The sequence below is a fragment of the Anser anser genome (assembly GCF_964211835.1).
Source record: "Anser anser genome assembly, chromosome: W".
Lineage (NCBI taxonomy): Eukaryota > Metazoa > Chordata > Aves > Anseriformes > Anatidae > Anser > Anser anser.
The window spans coordinates 14,275,068-14,296,310 of record NC_139731.1 but is presented as its reverse complement, the minus strand read 5'-3'; the positions used below and the strand labels follow the sequence as shown (position 1 = coordinate 14,296,310).

At 37.9% G+C, this 21,243-nt stretch overlaps 1 protein-coding gene across 13 annotated transcripts in view; it reads right to left on the bottom strand.

The window, feature by feature from the left end:
* Positions 1-21,243, bottom strand: part of LOC310888779 (rapamycin-insensitive companion of mTOR-like) — a 215,487-nt gene that overhangs the window by 74,954 nt on the left and 119,290 nt on the right. For 12 of the 13 annotated variants that reach the window (XM_083815835.1, XM_083815844.1, XM_083815838.1 and 9 more), the window contains 13 exons: positions 17,387-17,518; positions 16,296-16,359; positions 12,981-13,107; positions 10,737-10,906; positions 10,429-10,496; positions 8,708-8,775; positions 6,892-6,974; positions 6,064-6,151; positions 4,191-4,281; positions 3,997-4,063; positions 3,791-3,871; positions 1,660-1,760; positions 171-333 (listed from right to left, as the gene is read on the bottom strand). In XM_083815835.1, coding sequence (XP_083671961.1) covers positions 171-333; positions 1,660-1,760; positions 3,791-3,871; positions 3,997-4,063; positions 4,191-4,281; positions 6,064-6,151; positions 6,892-6,974; positions 8,708-8,775; positions 10,429-10,496; positions 10,737-10,906; positions 12,981-13,107; positions 16,296-16,359; positions 17,387-17,518 — 1,303 coding nt within the window. The remainder of the gene's footprint in view (positions 1-170; positions 334-1,659; positions 1,761-3,790; positions 3,872-3,996; positions 4,064-4,190; positions 4,282-6,063; positions 6,152-6,891; positions 6,975-8,707; positions 8,776-10,428; positions 10,497-10,736; positions 10,907-12,980; positions 13,108-16,295; positions 16,360-17,386; positions 17,519-21,243) is intronic. The other variant, XM_083815840.1, reaches the window with a different exon arrangement.

Below are 21,243 nucleotides of genomic sequence, written 5' to 3'. Positions count from 1 at the left end.
ACGCAATATGGTATCCACAAGTAGTTAGAAGACATTAAATTAAAAAAATACAAAAATTAGATAAATGACTCAGAATTAAATCAGAAAGTAAAGCTGGGTGGAGATGGTGGGATTTAAGTCTCCAAAATACAAAGTCAAATTAAGTTTTGAAAGATCAATAATGGTAATACCTTTAAAATAAAGATATCTTTCTGCACATGGTATTGATCCCGGTTTTGGTGGGTTGAGATTGCTTTCTGAATAATATGATCTAAGTGGAGGCTGTAAGGTTTTGGCCCTCTTTTCTTCATCTCATGAAAGCATTTTAAGCAGTTCAGCGCAGCACTTGCTCGTCTAATAGAAAAAATACTATAATCAATAATTGACATCTGTTATCTAACTAAAGAACTCCAGTGCTGTATACTGAGTTAAATAAGCATAGCTCAGGAAAGAGTTTGCCAACAATTCTGAAGCCAAATTTAAAAAAAAAAAAAAAAAACTTTTCTTGGTATAAGTTTTCATACATCATCCATACACTTCAGTCTTATTTTGAAATTATAAAGAAAATTATCTTTAAGAATTAGTAGTACTGAAGAATGAGCCTTATTGATACCTTTGCTTCTACTCTGCAATTAGTGGTTTCTTTCAGACTTCACAGAAGATATTGTAAAGTTTTAATTTGATAATGTATTGCCAGATGTCACAGTAGAACAAAATTCTGCAGTAGAGAATTGAGGGAGCTAGCATCAACTTTGTCTAACAAAGTATTTCTTGTAAATTGTCTCTTCCCCCTGCTCCCCACAACCCCAAGGGCTTATCCTCCTTTTTATATCTATACAGAGCTCGGATTTTCTAGTTCAATGAGGAATAAAAAGCTTCTATAAACATTTGTTTCAAGTCCACATATGCCTCATTTGAATACCATGAGTGCCAAACAGTTCTTAATGATGCTTTAACAACATGCCACTGCATTATGTTGCACTAAATTATTCAAAATTTCTGTTCATGAATTCTTTTATTTAAATGGAAATTAAAAGAATTGAAAAAATTAACATTGCAAACTCCAAACAAAAGCAGCAGAAAGTTTTAACATAGGCACTATTGTTACAATGACCATTTCCTTCAGAAAAAAATGGGTTTAAGAAACAGTCCCCTACCAATTTTACATTTTTGCTTTTGTTCACACCAATGATTCACTGATTTGGTCAATTACTATTTAATTAGCAATAGATAAACGAAAACAGAAGAAAAAAATGGCACAAGCATTCTTAGGTTGGAAAGTTTAATTGCATCAAAATGCCAAAAAAAGAAATGTGAGACAACAGAGAGGTTAAAAACACAGAACATGACTCAGACATTGCTTGGTTAAACAGTGTCTTATAGTTCATTTAGAAACATTATGTGAAAAAAGTATTGCAATATATGTAAAATTGTCCTGAAAACGACTATCAAAGCTTTCTTTCTGGATTTCTCAATTTCTAAATTGTTACTATAATATATCACACTTCTGGAATCATGCATTGGAAACTTTTTCCCTAGTAAGTGTCACAGAGTATTTCTATATGCATGTGTTTGTTTTTAAATAAAGACAGAGGTGGTTTCAACCAAATGTAGGTTTTCACTCCACTGCAGGGGGAAAATGACATATTTTAACATTTAAGAGTAACTTGGAATTCTTACAGTCTCTTCTCTTTCATGATGTCAAAAGATGCTGCCATATTCATTAGAGTTGGTAAGCAGTGTAGGTGATGGCTGTGAGAATGAGGAAGGATTGTGTTTGCCTAAACAACAAAAAAGACGACTTGTTAGAATAACATATTACAACATTTTTAGCCATCTCTTAAGGATAAGCTTTTGAAGAACCTACCACTTTTCACAAGACTTTCACAAATGCATGAAAACAAAATTAACTTTTGCATAATGTCAGAGCAATAATTACACATACCATTTTGAATATTTTATCTAATTAATCAATCTGAAATACAATTAAAGAGAATTTTAGGACTCAGCCTTCTAATTTTTATTTTTTGTATTGGTGGTTTTTGAAGTGGTAACATGCAAAAACATGCAAAGCACCACTCATCCTTATGTCATGTGTATAAATACTAAAATATATAAAATCAGAAATAAAAAAAAATATCTGAAGAATTCTAAGCTCCTCAGCAGGCTGTGAGGTAGCACTTGAGTGTATATGAAAAAAAAAAATCAACTCTATACCAGAAAAAAATAGGTTAAGTTCTGTTCTTCAAGCACGGATGTGTTTTTGTTTGTTGTTTTGGTTTGTTTGTGGTTTTTTTGTTTTGTTTTGTTTTGTTTTTCTGGTTGGTTGGTTTTCATCTGGAGTAGGCTAGCACAACCCGAGCAAGAAAAATACAGTAGGATAAATTTACAATTCCCTCTCCTCTCCATCTGTTGAAGTAAGTATAAATCCTGTCATTGTGGAATGGTAAAGACTTTAATCTTGTCAGGGTGCAGAATAAAGGAAAAAGAGAAGCTACTGTAAAGATAAGCTAAGGAGAGTGAAGAGGCAAGAAGCAAGGTGCCTTCAGCATCTCTGTGCTACGCAAGGGATACCTATAGCAATGCTGAAAGTGCACTGCAAGTTGTGAGTTGCCTGAATGAGTAATATGAAATGCTCCAGCCACATCAAGCTGAACATGCAAAAGCTTCATCTACCTAGTCTGCAAGACAGAAAGCTAAGCAAGCTGTGTGGTGCAGTCGACACACTGGAGGGAAGGAAAGCCATCCAGAGGGACCTTGACAGGCTTAAGAGGTGGGCCTGTGAGAACCTCATGAGGTTCAACAAGGCCAAGGGCAAGGTCCTGCACCTGGGCCAGGGCAATCCCAAGCACAAATACAGGCTGGGTGTGCTTGCAGCCCGAAAAGCCAAACATATCTTGGGCTGCAACAAAAGCAGTGTGGCCAGCAGGTCAAGGGAGGTGATTCTCCCCCTCTGTTCTGCTCTTGTGAGACCCCACCTGGAGTACTGCGTTCAGCTCTGAGGCCGCCAGCACAAGAAGAACATGGAAGTATGAGAATGAGTCCAGAGGAGGGCCACAAAGATGATCAAGGGGCTGGAGCACCTCTTCTATGAAGACAGGCTGAGAGAGTTGGGGGTTGTTCAGCCTGGAGAAGAGAAGGCTCTGAGGAGACCTTATAGCAGCCTTCCAATACTTTAAGGGGGCCTAGAGGAAAGCTGGGGAGGGACTCTTTAACAGGGATTGTGGCAATAGCACAAAGGGTAATTGCTTTAAACTAAAAGAGGGTAGATTTAGATGATATATAAGGAAGAAATTATTTACTATGAGGGTGGCGAGGCACTGGAACAGCTTGCCCAGAGAAGTTGTGGATGCCCCATCCCTGGAAGTGTTTAAGGCCAGGTTGGATGGGGCTTTGAGCAACCTGGTCTAGTGGGAGGTGTCCCTGCCCATGGCTGGGGGGTTGGAACTAGATGATCTTTAAGGTCCCTTCCAACCCAAACCATTCTATGATTCTGTGCTGCTACTGCTCCCATCACTCAAAGAAAAGCAAAAAACAGAAGTAGTCCTTTTCGCAAACACGGTAACAGATGAGTGAGTTTGCAGGACTCCAGCTTAAAAATACAACTGGCTACTGAGGCAAGGAGTAGAACTGGTGAGAGTTTGAGAGATGGGGATTAACTGCCTTCCTGTTAAGTCATGCTGTCATATATAAAGTGCCATATGGAATAATATAAAACAACCCATTATTTTGATGAAAAGTAGATGCTCCAAGTTCCTAAAAAATTCAAAGCTATGCTAGAAAATACCTATTTCCAATGAGTCTTACTTACCATGTGCAAAAGTTCTCCTAAAAGAATAGTTGCTCTAACAGATACATGGTCATCACTACTTGTGATTACTTCAACCAGACCCTTCAAAAAAGTTAAAAAAAAATACAACACTTAATGTAGGATGTATACAATGTAATGTATTTTATTTTTAATATTTATAGGAGAAAAGTAACAAGCATCTATTTATACTTGAAGTCATCAGTTACCTCTAGAAGTCCATTGTTAATAAAAGCTGAAAGCACTAAAGCCAAATAATTATCCATGAGATCAGGTCTAAGGAGAAAAAAAAAAAGCAAACAGTTTAGAAAGTACATTTCTATTATTTCTGCAAGAGAAAAATGATTATTTTGTCAACAATAACAAAAAACAACAGTTTAGACTGAGTTCATGAAATGCCCACCTTGATCTGGCTCTATAGGGTAATATAGTTTTAGCTTCAGCTGCTACAAAGCCATCAGAAAGTCTCCAGCAGTCCTGAAACCTGCTTGGATCTAAAACAAACAAACAAAAAAAAAACTCACACACACAAAAACCAACACCCAAAAATGTTAATTATAACACTGGATTTCATAGTGTTATTTTAATGGTTGTGGGTAAATAATAGTTCTTATCAACAGCTATTCCAACAGGTTTTAAATTATAGAAAATTTTATGTCCGAAGGAATCTTTGACAAGTCATCTAATCCACGCCCTTGCACAAAGTGATGCTAACTTCGAAGCTAGAACAAAGACTTCATCAACCAAAATAATGAAATTTCCAATTCATAAACACATTAAACTTGTTTAACAGAAAACCTTGTAACACCTAAAATTTTAAAATGCACATCTGTATGTAGCAAAGTTACAAGTTTATAACAAAGAATGAAGTATTTATAAGTGCAGAACAAGGATTAAACTTTTATAGTCAAGGCTATGACACACATTTATAACCAGAGTTTGGAAAATGACGGAACATTAAAGGCTGAGACTTGCTCTTTTCAGACTTACACTTTTGTGAGACAAAGCAGAGGATATTCTTAAGGTTTACAAAGGAATAATTCTAAACATAAAAGACTAACTTTGCTAAATATAGACATGAAAACACATGCATTTGCCCAAGTAAAAGTAAGTCTGCTGAAGTGCAGCGGGGATAATTAGCACATACACAATATATAGAAAAAGACACTTTTTTAAAAGACACTTTTCCCACTTTTGGGGGAATAGTGGCTGGAAAGCTGCCCAGTAGAAAGTTCCAAATACCTGGGTGTATTGGTCGATAACCAGCTGAATATGAGCCAGCAGTGTGCCCAGGTGGCCAAGAAGGCCAACAGCATCCTGGCTTGTATCATAAATAGCGTGGCCAGCAGGACTAAGGAAGTGATTGTCCCTCTGTACTTGGGTCTGGTGAGGCCGCGCCTCGAGTACTGTGTTCAGTTTTGGGCCCCTCACTACAAGAAGGACATTGAGGTGCTGAAGCGTATCCCAAAGAAGGGCAACAAAACTGGTGAAGGGTCTAGAAGTCTTCTGAGAAGCAGTTAAGGGAACTGGGGTTGTTTAGCCTAGAAAAAAAGGAGGCTCAGGGGAGACCTTATCACTCCCTAAAACTCAAAGGAGGCTGTAGTGGGGTGGGGGTTGGTCTCTTCTCCCAAGCAACAAGCAATAGGACAAGAGGAATTGGCCTCAAGTTGCCATTTCCATTGAGGTTTAGGTTGGATATTAGGAAAAATTTCTTCGCTGAAAGGGTTGTGAGATATTGGAACAGGCTGTTCAGGGAAGCGGTTGAGTCACCATCCCTGGAGGTATTCAAAAGACATGTAGATGTGGTGCTTAGTGACATGGTTTAGTGGTGGACTTGGCAGTGCTTGGTTAACGGTTGGACTTGATGATCTTGGAAGTCTTTTCCAACCTAAGTGATTCTATGATTCTAATAACTTTTCTGTGACATTCACCAGCACTTATACACTGCTAATGCTTTTAACATTTTAAAGAAGTCTAATTTCTAGTATTATACAGTCTTTTGTGTAAATGTTCCATTATGTTCCACTACTGCTCTTCTATCAAACTTACAACTGATATAGTAAGGATGTTAGAAGAAAGTTAGACTTCTAGTAGCTTGATCAACACTTAATTGTTGATAAAGGATTTTAAACGGGACTTCAGAACACCCAATGAATTCTGTGATGAAACAGTTGATATTGACATAATTTGCAACACAGAGGAAACAGTAAAGGGTTCAAATTTGTAGAAGAGTATAATAGACAGAATTATTGCGTGGACTGGTTCCAAATACTTACCTACACTGAGAAGTGCCTCAATAAATTCTTCTGTGACAACAGGGAGAGGAAGGCGAAATATATCATAGAGAACCTCAAGCAGACCTCCCTACAAAAAAAAAAAAAGGCAGCAATTTTATAGATTCACAAAAAATGGCCTTTTTGTTCACTATTAAAAAAAGAACACTACAGTTGAGATTTTTATAGTGTGCTAAAATTGGTGTCTCTTTGGGAGTTTCTTTTTTGATAACATGCATATTTTCATAATCTAAAGGACTCTGGAGAAGAAAAGGTGATTGCTCACTTTAGAACTATATTATCACTTTGAATTCTATAGAATCTTAGGCTATTTGGATTGCAGTTTTTTACAACAGTTACTGCTGTGACCATCAACTTATTAGTTTAGGCAGTAATTGGGAAGAAACATTTTTATTCAACTCAAATTTAATGCTTTAAACTCTTAACTACAGCTATTGTGAATTTGCTTTTACTTGTGGCCAGAGCAAAAATTAATTTATGTACTATTGATCTAGTGTGAGTCTATGCAAGTGATGTACCTTTCCTAATGCCTACTTTCTATTTGTAGCAATTAAAAGACATGCAGGATGTGCCTCAATTCTCACTTTATGGACACAGAAAAAGAAAGCAGCTTGCTTAAGATTACACAGGAAATTTATAATGGCATTATAGACTCAAAGTTGGGGGTCAAGTAAACTCAAGGCTAGTGGTCTTGTAATTGGTGGCTAGTGGTCTGTATTTAGACCACTAAATTATTAAAAAATTGTGAGAATATGTGAATTAAGACATCCAATATTATTCCTGTTTCAGTACTAAATATTTACCACCTACCCGTATTTCCATATTTGGTATACAGAGTGCCCCAATAAGAGACTGAATCCCAGAATTCCCAGGTTTGCACAGACTGATAATACCTAAAAAAACATTAAATACATAGTAATATTTCCTCACCAAACACCAAAAAATAAATATTAGACAATGTTAAATTTGATTTCCAGTTTGTGTGCAAGCACAGATGATAAAAATTACTGATTAACATTTTCCACCTTTACATTGTCATCTTCTAATCAATTTTAATCAGTATATTTAACTGCAAAACCTTGTTCCCTCACTAAAAACTATAGACTATATAAAAGCTATATTTTTGCCCTTTCCACTGTGAACAGTATTTTCAAGTTATCTGCAGAAAACATTTACATCAAAGAAACTTCAGAAAGAAAAGACAAAATTGTAAATAAAGAATTAATCTTAAACCTGAAAGATATAGGCAGAACTGTGAGCACTATCTTAACCTAACAAACTATTTAGTTCCTTTTTAATCTCAGGTGAATTCTAAACAGCAAGTTTAAATATATTTGGAATGATATCCTCTGTGCACTGTTTTTAATCATCTTTTCCCAGATAAGCAGCACTCGTCTCCAGAATTTTTCAACAGCAGAAAGTCCAGACAGGTATAAATAAATAAATAAAACACCCAAAAAGCCAAAACAAAAACCCAACAAAAACAAAACACCCTCAGACTTTTTTGCTATATGCCCTTTGGGAAGACTGACACTGTGAGGACATTTTTGTACCAAAAACATTTTTAATATCTTAGCTTCCAACATAAATAATATAAAAAACAAAACAGAAAGAAAGAACATGTAACAGTAAAAGTACCACAGCAAGTAATGTATTCCAAGACAACTGTTTCTTCAGTCACTTGAACTTTTCAGGCTTATGCTATTAGTTCTAAGTGTGAATTGGGAAAAATGTAGCAATATCCCTAACAGAAACTGCTTTTTAGAACCTCTAAAGTTGTCACAAACTCTCCAAGTTTCCTCCCCAATCAAGTGAGAACACGAGACTTTTAAAGGATACCTGGATGTTAAATTAAGCTTACTGAATATTTTCAGAACATTAAAAATAATGCAAATAGTCTTGCAAATCAAAATGCTTTCTATACAATCTGAATCTTTCCTAAGTATAGCCTTTAAAAAGCCTATCCAAAATTTTGTTAGGTGGTCATATCAACTGATTTAGTTTATTTGCAAGACATTGACTTGACTAAAAAAAGAAGCAGCCCTTGAGGCAGTAACTCCATGTTAGGTATTATAATATTACAGAGAAGGGATTTAGAAAAATGCAAAAACCTACTTTTTTGATTTAGAAATGTCTTCTACATGAAAAATCCAAAACTATGTCCATATTGGGATTTATCAACTATACCACTTGATAAAAGCAGGTGCTACTGAAACTATTCTGTTGAAAATTCTTTGTATAGACAAATAGATTTCTTATTTACATTGGCAGAACAATCTCAAAGACTAATTCTTATGATATGAAGCTATTTTCAATAACTCTTCACCCATCAAATGTCAAGCACTACCATCAAAGTACAACTGTATTCTATACAAGGTATTCTATACAAGGTACAAGGTATTCTATACTGAAAAAGCTGCATCTTGTCAGTAGAGTTAGTCAAAAAAAACTACGTACAAGTCCTCAAATTTGACAATATCAAAACACATCTTAGTACTATTATAGGAAGACACCGATAGAAGATAGACCAAGAGAGACAGATTCTGGGCTTAAATAAACAATTCCTTTACACTGAAATGTCCTTGCCAGTCATCCAACTTAAAACAAACTAACAAAGAAATCTTACCTGCCCATGATCGAAATGCTGCGACTATTCCCATTTTACTAGCTAAGAACTGTGCTTCTCTGTCTTCTCTGTCATATAACAACAAATGTCACAATACACAGTTAATTACTGTAAAACAGTGTTATTAACATAGCAAGTAATAAGTAGTTAACTGAGATTTTGGATGGGGAACAAAATCAAGACTAAGAAAAATCTTTTACGGAAGTATATATTTGTGTGTATATATTATTTAAGCAATATGTACACACACACAAAGATTAGAATTTTTAAGCATTGTTACTTTTTATTTTCCAGTGGAGTTTCTACGGCAGAAGGATCACAAACTAAATATCTATATTTGGTCTATCAGATTAATCACTTTGATGCCCCCACTGACAGCGAGACTACAGCAGGGGCCTAAGGAATTGGACACTGATTCAGTTACCCAGACCTAAGCATCTACTGCCATTTGATGGTTTAAAAAACAAAACCAAACAAACAACAACAAAAACAACAAAAACATACACACACATTGTGTAAGTCAAGTTGGAAGTGACCTCAGGAGGTCTCTAAACTATTGCACAAAGAAGGTGTCACCTATGAGACCAGACCAGGTTATACTCAGGGCTTTATCCAGTCAAGTCTCAAAAACTTTCAAGGATGAAGGCTGCAGGACTTCTCTGGGACAGCCTTTTCCAACTTGACTAGCCTCACAGAAATTTGTTTTTCCTTATATCAAGTTGGAACTTCTCGTTTCGATTTCTCTCTGCTGTTTCTTTTCCTCACACCATGCACCACCATGAAGGGTCTGACTACATCTTCTTGATAACCTCTTCATAGGTATTAGAAAGGATGTTCCCCAAGCTTCCCCTCACAGGATGTGCTCCAGCTCCCTGACCATCTTGAGCTGGGAGGCTCAAAACTGGATGCAGTGGTTTGCGTGAATTTTAACAAGTACAAAATAGAAGAGAATAATCACATCCCTCAACCTGCTGGCTATGCATAGCCCAACATACTGTTAACCTTAGCCACCTGGGCACACTGTCTTACCAGAACTGCTCCCTGCCTAGTCAGGCCCACAGCCCACTTCATTGCGTTGTGTTTCCTCCCAGGCACAGAACTCTGCATCTGCCCTTGCTGTATTTCATCAGGTTCCTTTTGGCCCACTCTTCCAGACTAAAGTCTCTCTGCATGTCAGTGATGTCCTTAACTCTATCAGCTGTTCCCCCCAGTTTATCATCTGTAAACTTCATGAGAGTGCAGTCCATCCCCTCCTCCAGGTTACTGATGAAGATGGTTTCAGGACAGGTTTCAAGCTAGACCCCTGTGGTACTCCACTTGTTACTGGCCCCCAGGCACAGTAAAATGCCTTAACCCTCTGAGCCTGAACATACAACCATCAAACATAAAACCAGCTCAAATATAAACTCCCTATTGTGGATGTTTAAAGCAAGATAAAAAGAAACTCATACCTGAAGTAAGAAATAATGACTGTGAAAACTTTTTATTAAAGTGAAAGAAATCTAATGGGGAAGGAAAGACAGGTAAACCTAGTTTTCCCTTTTAAAATCTTAATTCCTAACAATGTTTTAGGAAGTTGCATTCTAACCAGCTACTGTATTCAACTTTAAATAGTTTAGTAATAGCTCACTGCTTTTATTTTGCCACTTTGGAAAGAAAAACAGTTTAATTACAATACCATGAACACAACTGGCAGCACAAGTACCAGCCCTAACACTTACTTGAGTTGTCCTTCTGCTGTGTCTGGATTATGTCTGTAGTGAAAATCTGTGTAAGGAGCTAGAATTCGCTAAACAAAAAGAAAGACATGCATTACTTTCACATGAGAATACAGTTAATGGGTTTTGCCCTTTCATCAGTCCCACTCCAATTTGTCATGTTATTCCTTCTTTATAAATCATTATTGTCTTGGCCTAAAACATTTTAAACATTTTGCATGAACAGAGTGAAACCCGAAGTGAAAATTAAACTTTTTTATTACTAATACAGTGTTTAATTTCTGTTACTAAATAAGTAAAGTTGAACCCACCTCTAATTCTACATCTGCTCGCACATACTGTCTGGTCTTTGGATGATTAATGAGGTGCAAAACTGTAGTTACCAGAGCCTCATTTATTCGGCTAAGATGACAATCGATCACATTTTTCAAGATGGTATTTAAACCACCCTGAAGAGCCACCACCTCGGGATTCTGAAGTGCTAAATGAAGAAAAATATGTGACTTCAATGAGTGATAGGAAAGAAAATATTTCAAGACTTCCAATATACGTACTAAACAGCAAGCGTGTCTTATCTTTTTCTTCCTGAACACTGCTGAGGAACAAATAAAGCTTTTAATGGAACTGATGTTAGCAATGAAATGATATTTTGGATTAATTTATCATCAAATAAAATTCTGAACAGGCAGTCACCATGGTGCACTGATTTCCCAGCTTATTTCCAACCAAGTTTCCATACAGTAGAGCTTAGATTTCCCCACAAAAATATTTTGTACATCACTGGACTGACACGGATAAAAATATTTATTCTAGAATATAAAAGACTAACAGATTACTTATTTCTTTAAAACAGTGTGGTAATATCACACTGCTGACTAGCTAAACTCAACCACACTGCTCTCTCACTCCCCCTCCTCAAAGGAAGAGGGGGAGAAAATAAAATGGAAAAGGGCTCAAGGGTTGAGATAAGGACAGGGACCCTTCATCTCTTCCTCTCCTTCATGGTCACTCTCTGCCCCTGCTCTAACGTGGGGTCCTTCCCATGGGATGCCATCCTTCCCAAAAAGATCCTGCATGGGCTTCCCACAGACAGCAGCTCTTCAAGAACTGCTCTAATATGGGTCCGTACCACGAGGTCCATTCTTCAGGAATGGACTGCTCTCACATGGGTCCCCTGTGGGTGGCAGCTCCCACTTGATCACCTGCCCCTGTGGGGACTCCTCTCCATGGGCTGCAGGGGAACTTCTGCTCTGGCACCTGGAGCGCCTCCTCCCCCTCCTTCTTCACTGACCTTGGTGTCTGCAGGGAGGATTCTCACTCCTCTCTCCCAGCTGCTGTTGCGCAGCAGGTTTTTCCCTTTCTTAAGTCTGTTCTCCCAGAGGCACAACCAATGTCATTTGCTGGCTTGGCTCTGGCCAGCAGTGGGTCACTTTTGAAGCCATCTGGAACTGGCTCTTATCTAACATGGAACAGCTTCTGGACTCCTCACAGAGGCCACCCCTGCAGCCCCTCTGCTACCAAAACCTTGTCATGTAAGCCCAATACAAACGGAAGACTGCATCTTGAAAAAGCTGAAGTTATTTCGGACTGATTGATACAAAACTGAAAATACTTTAAAAATCAGTACCCACACACATGTATAGGGATTTAGTATAGATCACTGTCCAAGTAACTTTTACATAGACACAAATACTGATTTCCAGAAGCCAGCTAACTACAGTACTCACTGTAAAAAAATTTTAAGGAAAATATTTTGTAGTTCTCTGAGCACTGTTACATTTGATAACACTTCATGGATTTCTCACTACTTCCAATCCATTAATTTTAGAAAAATCAACCTTAGCAAGGAAACATTTTTAAGGTAACACAAAAATTGAAATTTTCAGGTACTTCACTTAAGAGATTTCCATTTTAAGTTGAAGTGATTTTGGTTTATATTAAACTAATGATTAAACCTATGAAATCACACAGAATCACAGACTGGCCAAGGTTGGAAGGACCCTCTGAAGACCATCTAGTCCAACCCCCTGCCAAGCACGATCACCCAGAGCACATTGCGCAGGATGGCATCCAGGCGGGTTTTGAATATCTCCAGAGAAGGAGATTGCACAACCTCTCTGGGCAACCTGTCCCAGTGCTCTGTCACCCTCACACTAAAGAAATGCCCTCTCACATTCAGACGGAACTTCCTGTGCTTCAGCTTGTGCCCGTTGCCTCTTGTCCTGTCGCTGGGCACAACTGAAAAGAGACCAGCTCCATCCTCTCGACACCCTCCCCTCAGATATTTATACACATTCATGAGGTCTCCCCTCAGTCTTCTCTTTCCCAGGCTAAACAAGCCCAGTTCTCTCAGACTGTCCTTGTATGACAGGTGCTCCAGTCCTCTAATCATCAATGGAAATTAAGAACATCAAACATCTGATTCCTTAGTTATTAAACAAATCCTCTTTATTATTTGAATAAAATATATTTAATATGAACTCACAGAAGAGAATCCCTTAGAAAACTGATGACAACCATGTAAAGTTTTCTTAATTAGCTTCCAGTTATCTTACCTAGTTCACAGATAATGGCTATACATGCTCGAACCATTCTGTCTCTTTCTTGAAGACCATCATTTCCAACTGCTATCAAAGAATTAGTAATAGAGCTGGGGAACAACGAAGCATTCACAGTGATCATCTGCCAAAAATGAAAGAAAAAAACCTCTGGTTTCTTCATAACATTTCTTTAAACATACTCACAAATTCACCAGCATTCTGTTTTCTAGATAAAACTTGACAAATCATTCCATATATTACTTACTTATATCCTGCAAATCCTGAAACTATTTCTATTGTTCTTGAAACTCTGTTTAACTTACTTTACCATTCTCTTCCTGCTTGTTTTTTATTTTTATCTTATCATAATATAAGAATAAAAAAGACAACTGTTTAGAAAGAACTATTGTTGCCTTTTTCAGATCTTTTCCAATAATTTCTTTAGCAACAGAGAACACTGTCCACTGACAAAGAGCAGATTACAAACTCTTCTAGAAGATTAATTCATAATGCATCAGATTCTTCAATACCTATTCGACTGTTTCATTAGCCAAGACTGAACTCTCATGGTTTGTAGGGACCTCCTTCTGCACACAAGATAGTTGCAGACTATAAAAAAGGACAGTCAACGAAAGATACTGCTACAGAATTTGGAAGGCAACTATCAGTAACAGCTCTGAATCCTCTTGTATACTACCTGATCTTCTTAGAACTGCAGTGTAATTCAGCTTTATCATAAGTTATATAGCTACGTCACAAAAAAAATCTTAGAGTGAAAAGTAAAGATGAAACCAGACCTACTTTCATTAATCATTAGTGATTAAATTAAGAGATAAAACCCATTTACAACAAATTTGACACAGAATAGAACAGTTTTTAACTGCCAATGGTCCTTTACACTACTGAAGAGCTCCTGTGCCATGGAAATCCTCAGCTACTAGTTTAAGAATTTAAACCAGATTAAGGAGCAAGACCACATGCACACATTAAAGGAAAAACAAAACAAAACAAACAATCAAAAAAAAACACCCCAAATACCCGAATAAGACTTTGACTACAAAGGCTGAGTAGCTATCTATTCATATTTTTTCATAGTTTGCTAAAATTAAATGCACATATCCTATATACTATGGAATATGAACATTGCTGACATTAAACAGATGTATTACTAAGGGGAAATAGTTGTGGTTTTTTTGTTTGTTTTGTTTTGTTTTTGTCTGCTTTAAAAGGGAACAATGTAATTTCATAATATATCACATTTTTTCTACTAGTGAAAAAAAATGAGATGTGAAAAAATGCTCAAGGAAAGATTTATTTCTTTTAATATTCAACTCCAAGTATTTTAGTAGAGTAAATACAAGTTTTCATTTGTTTTCATTCTGCTCTATAAACTTAAATGCAATTTTGAAGACCAAGGACAGGTGATGCAAGATAACTTATAAGCAACTATGATGAAGTAACAAAGACTATGAAGTCAGCCTTTAAAGATTCCTTTAAAAAAATTTTAAAAAAGAAGGCAGTTCATATACTTCACCCCACTTCTGCTTTGAAAATAAAACATTCTACCTCTTAAATTATTAAAAAATGGACAAACTGACTTCTATTAGATGGAGAAATGCTTTTTGAAGTAACTTTGTACCACTGGCTGAAGACACTGTTAAATTACAAAGCTCTCACTAGGAAACACTGCCCCACAGAGAGCAGTCAAAAGAGAATACAAGCACTCAAAGCCCTCAAAAAAGTTTAAAAAGTATAAAGTTGTTTTTCTTTTCTCTTCCTCTACTACTTTAACCTGCACATTTTTTTAAACAAGTTTACCACTAAGTGCCTTTTTAAATTCAGAAAACAAGACTAATATTTTACATATTGTTCTTCTCCTCTATGAAAAGGATGAGAAGAAAGTGAGAGAATGTTTTAATTTTAAAGTTTTATATCTATACTATTCTTACACAGGAATATTTACTATCAAAAATGAGGTAAAGAATTTTGTCCAGACTTAAGAACAGAAATCAACAGTTCTTATATGCTGATGGGACCCAGTTCAGTTCTTCCACAGCTCACTAGTAAACAGTATCTTCTGAATGAATTAATTAACTCTGCCTGATTGTAATATTTGCCACCCATTCTCCTCTCCTAGACCTTTATATACTTTTTTTAGGAATCCTAAAAACCACTGAGTCTGAGCCAAATAAAGCCAAATCATTACAAATGTGTTTCCATTCCATCTTCAGATTTAAGTTATTCTGGCCCTATAGTGACGTTTTCTTTAAACCAGATTAACAAATAACATTTGTAAATGGTGACTTCCTCAAGGACCTGTGCCACTGATATAGATGATCCATCCTTTTTGTTGTTGTTGTTCTTATATTTTTTTCTTTTTTAGCTTTAAAACTGTTTTTAACAATTGTGCCAATCAAACACATTGTTTCTTCTGTAAAATAGAAATGAAGTGAGCTCATTTTAAGAAATTGCATATCAAACCTCCATATTTTCAACCTAAATATATACATATGTACACACACAAAAAAAACAACACACAAACAGATTAAACACTGTGCTCCTGTGGAACAATTCTTCCAACTACTTCAAACTTTACCCAAGTCTTCAGTTTTTTTAAGATGCTCAGTAAAGAGTACGAGCAAGATAAAGAACAGCAAAATCCAATACAAAGGCAGACTACTATAATCACCTAAGAAAATAGCTTCAGTAGCTGTAATACACTATTTTCTCTAGGATCAACTTGAAAATGCAGCTACCACAGCTTCAAACATCTCATGTCCATGGGTACATGGTACAGTAATCAGCAAAGACTAACTTATTGCATAACAGAGAAAAGGGGAAAGGGAAAGGGAAGATGGATAACACCAGCCTCCACAGATAAAGCAATAAGGCTGAAAGCATTCCTTGAACTGCAATGGCAATTTGCTTTATTTCTCAAGTGGCAGAAAATCTCCAGTCCTTCATTCACAGGTGTTTAATGACACTATACAATAAAGTTAAATCATTAGATGATACTTAAAAATGTGGTTCTTATACTCTTGCACTCATCATTTGATGAGCTGTTCCCAAATCTTGTTCAGTTTTACCTCTATCAAAACAAAATTAACAGGATTTTTCTAGATTACTCAAGATTCTCAGTCATAAGAGATTAAAATCAAAATAAGTCTCAGCACTAGCTTTCTTTCTCTTTTTTTTTTGAATTAACAGCTATAATTTCTTCTCATATGATAAAATAAGGGACTGTATGAAAAAGAACTGCTGATGGAGAAAACCTGGAATCAGTACAGCTGACTGATATAGCTAGTAAGACCATATATAGTTAAATTTTACCTTTCTGACTAATCGAAGTGCTTGTGTTCTTTCTACTTCATTACTCTGCTGTATGTCAATGCACCTAAAATAAGTTAAAAACATGTTTTGCTTATAACAACATTAACTTTCACCTTAAATGTTAACATCTCTCATTAATATTCATGCAACTAAATAAAGAGAAGAAAAATATTATGAATTATTGTTTAAAAAACTGCTTTTCAGCAAATATATTCATGATTAGTCAATTAGTTTCAATTTATATTATTTACAGTTATCTTCATTATAAGTAAATCACTAGAACGCTCTCAAATATACAATGACAAGACATAACACCTTCAACAATTCTGGGCTAGCTACACCTGTCATTTCAAATAAGACTAAATAAAAGCATTCATATTTCAAATCAACGTTCTATGCGTTTTCAGATCAGAAAAGTCCATTTGCCCTAACAAAATTTAACAGCACACTAAAACTGTGTGTGTGTACATATATAAAAAAAAAACTAAACACACACACATATATCAGTATATTAAATGCAAAATGATTTTAACAAAGGAAGCACTAGAAATGATGATAATTAGATCTAGTCACCATACTGACCTTATTATCTCATTGTTAGTTTGCCCTTTGGTATCTTTCTGTTGTGGTATGGGTTAGATTATAAATTCTTGGGCATGAACAACTTTTTCATCCTGACATTGTACTAGAGGCTCTAAAGCACTATGGTGATGATACAAAGAATCGAAAAAAAAACCACAAAACAATTTAAGACATGAAAATTACTAAAGTCCTGACCTTCTAATAATACCATAAAGTAATTTATAATTAATGACATTTATGATTCAGAAACATCTTTTATGTGTCTATTTTTTTAGATTATTCATAGTAGATCATGTATTAGGATATCACTTTATTTGGATTAGATGGTGTGATGTATTATGTATCCAACAATTTAAAGAAGGATATTATGCATACTGAATAAAACAGGCTGTTATAAAGCTGCATATCAAGAATATAAGAGGATATGAAACCATCTTTTCACACCTGTCTCAACCATGAAAAATAAGTGATTTATAATTTTACAATTTAAAACAATAAGGGAAAATTACCTTGCTATCAAGTAATCCACTTTCAATTTCAGCACCTTCTGGAGAATACTAGAGTCTCGAAGGAGATAGCGGAGGGCTCGCAATCCTGCTGCTCGCACCTCTTTTGCTTCATTTAGTAAAGCTAACCGCAGACTACAATGAAGGAAACAAAGGAGGTAAACAACTATATAGCAGCAGATAGACTTCACCATCGGACATGAAACTACTAGATACTCATTTAAAATAAAAGTCTGATTTTTAAAGAGAAATATTCTGCATTAATTTTCTGTTTTTGAGATACTCACCTGTGCAGCCTAGAAGGCAAACCCTCACCTTGCTAACAGATCTAGACAATATATTAATCTGAAGAAAGACACAGATCTTTTTCCCCCCTTAAAAAAAAAAATAGTTTGTACACCCCTGAAATGATATATGACTAAATGGTATATGACTTGCTAATTTACAAAACAGCTGACCACAATATTAGTCCTAAAAAAGTAATCTAATTTAGTTAAAATTTTCTAGAAGATTAAGAGGTAGACATTATTACTTCCACTGCTACGCTGTTAATCCATAGGCATAGATCTTCAAAACATGTCTTAACACCTAATTGAGACAAATTTGCATATTAACTAATTATATGCAAAACTCTCTAAAGATATTACGGTACAAGTATGTTCACATGACATATAAAAATCAAAGGAAAACACGTAATTTAAGCAGCCTTACATAGCATAAATTTCTACACATTTAATTTCAGTATACAATCAAAATGTATTTCTCTTTACAGATTTTGAAAGTGTTTTGCTTTCATCAAGATGAGCTCTCCTGTCATGATAATGGAATTCCTAAATACACTGGCAAGGTGTGGTGGTTTTACTCAGGTGGGCAGCCGAGCTCCACCACAACCGCTCTCTCACTCCCCCTCCTCAAGGGAAAGGGGAAGAAAATACGATGTAAAGGGCTCAAGGGTTGAGATAAGGACAGGGAGATCGCTCAACAATTATCGTGACGGGCAAAACAGACTCAGAGTAGAGAGATAGTAAGATTTATTGCCTATTACTAACAGGCTAGAGAAATGAGAAACAAAGGAAAGAAACCAAAAACACCTTCCCCCATCTGCCCACTTCCACCTCCTCCCCCGAGCGGTGCAGGGGAATGGGGGAATGGGGGTTACGGTCAGTCTACAGCACTTCATCTCCGCCGCTCCTTCTCGGTCACTCTCTTTCCCTGCTCCAATGTGGGGTCCCTCCCACGGGATGCAGTCCTTCCTGAACTGATCCTGCGTGGGCTTCTCACAGGCAGCAGCTCTTCAAGAACTACTCCAAATATGGGTCCGTACTACGGGGTATATCCATCAGGAGCACACTGATCCAACCTGGGGCCCCCACGGGCAGCAGCTTCCCCCAGATCCCCTGCTCCTGCGCGGTCTCCTCTCCACGGGCTACAGGTCGGGCCCGGAATCTGCTCCAGCGGGGGTCCTCCACAGGCTGCAGCCTCCGTCGGTGCAGGTCCACCTGCTCCACCGTGGTCTCCTCCACGGGCTGCAGCACGGAACCCTGCTCCACCATGGTACTCCATGGGCTGCAGGGGGACAGCCTGCTTCACCATGGGCCTCACCACAGGCTGCAGGGGAACTTCAGCTCTGAGCCTGGAGCACCTCTCCCCCTCGTTCTACACTGACCTTGGCGCCTGCAAGGCTGTTTCTCACTTCTCTCTCTCCCAGCTGCTGTTCCCCAGCTGTTTTTTTTGTGTTTTTTTTTTTTTTTTTCCCCTTTCTTAAATATGCTCTCACAGAGGCGCAAACAATATTGCTTATTGGCTTGGCTCTGGCCAGCAGCAGGGCCCTTTCTAACATGGGGCAGCTTCTGGATTCTTCTCACAGAAGCCACCCATATGACCCCCCGCTGACAAAACCTTGCCACGTAAACTCACTGCACAAGGTTAAAAAAAAAGTTTCAGTAGATATCTGAGAATGTAAATGCTTCAGAGAGTGAGACAATTTCAACCCATACAAATGGATTTTTTTTTCATTTCTTATTCTAAGATGGTCAGAAATGGTAATCAACTATTCCAAGGACAAAATCTTCTGAATCTTTCTGGAGAACAATTAGTCAGTCCATGAAAAAGTCACTGTAACAGTGTTGTGGTTTAACCCGGCTGGCAGCTAAACACCACACAGCCGTTCGCTCACCCTCCCCCCTCCCTCTCTGGGATGGGGGAGAGAAACGGGAAAGTGAAGCCTGTGAGTTGAGATAAAGACAGTTTATTAAGACAGGAATATAATAATAACAATAATAATAATAATAGTGATAATGATAATAGTATTAATAATAATAATGTGTACAAACAAGTGATGCACAATGCAATTGCTCACCACCCGCTGACCGATGCCCAGCCTATCCCCGAGCAGCCGGCCCCCCCACCCCGGCCAGCCACCCCTATATATTGTTTAGCATGACGTCAGATGGTATGGAATACCCCTTTGGCCAGTTTGGGTCAGCTGTCCTGGGTCTGTCCCCTCCCAGCTCCTGCTGCACCCCCAGCCTGCTCGCTGGCAGGACAGAGCAAGAAGCCGAAAAGTCCTTGGCCTGGTGTAAACACTGCTCTGCAACAATTAAAACATCAGCATGTTATCAGCGCTCTTCTCATCCTAATCCAAAACATAGCACCCTACCAGCTACTAGGAGGAAAAATTAACTCTGTCCTAACTGGAACCAGGACAAACAGCAATCTACTTCCGGGCAATGGCCAGACAAAGTAGAAAGGCTGCAATACCACATCCAAATAAAAATGAACTGATTATTACATCCAGCACCAAGTAGGGAATTACGTAAAACTGCTATCTTGGACTTCCGGAGGGCAGACTTGGAACTGTTCAGGATGCTGGTAGGGAGGGGCCCTTGGGAGTCAGTCCTGAAGGGCAGAGGGGTCCAGGAAGGCTGAATGCTCCTGAAGAAGGAAGTCTTAAAGGCGCAGGAGCAGGCTGTTCCTGTGTGCCTTAAGACGAGCTGGTGTGGAAGAAGACCGGCGTGGCTGAACAGGGAACTTTTGCTGAGCGTCCGGGAGAAAAAGACTTTATGTCCTTTGGAAATAAGGACAGGCAACTCGGGGACAGTACAAGGAAGTTGACAGCATACACAGAGTAAATCAGAAAGGCATGAGCTCAACCTGGCCACTGTGGTAAAGGATAACCAAAAATGTTTTTACGAATGCATTAACGGTAAGAGAAGGAGAGTCTCCATCATTTACCGGACTCAGGGGGGAATGTGACTACTAAGGATAAGGAAAAGACTGAGGTTCTCAATGCCTTCATAACATCTGTCTTTACTAGTCACACCACTTATCCTCAAGGTACTCAGCCTCCTGATCTGGAAGTCTGGGACAGGGAGCAGAAGACACACCCCCCACACCCCCCCCCCCCCGATTCAGGTGGAAACAGTTAGAGACTGGCTGCTCCACCTGGACTGTCACAAGTCCATGGGGCCAGATGGAATCCACACAAGGGTGCTGAGGGAGCTGGTGAATGTGATTGCTGGGCCACTTTCCATCATCTGTCAGTGGTCGTGGTCATTAGGAAAGGTCCCAGATGACTGGAGACTTGCTAATGTGATGCCCATCTATAAGAAGGGTTGTAAGGAGGACCCGGGGAACTACAGGCCTGTCAGCCTGACCTTGGTGCCAGGAAAGGTGATTAAAGAAATCATCTTGAGTGCAATCACACAACATGTGAGGGACAAGCAGGGGATGAAGCCCAGCCAGCATGGGTTCATGAAAGGCAAGTCCTGCCTGAACAACCACATCTTCTATGACCAGGTAACCGACCTGGTGGAGGAGAGAAAGGCTGCTGGGGAAAAGGCACATCCTCTTTAATATTT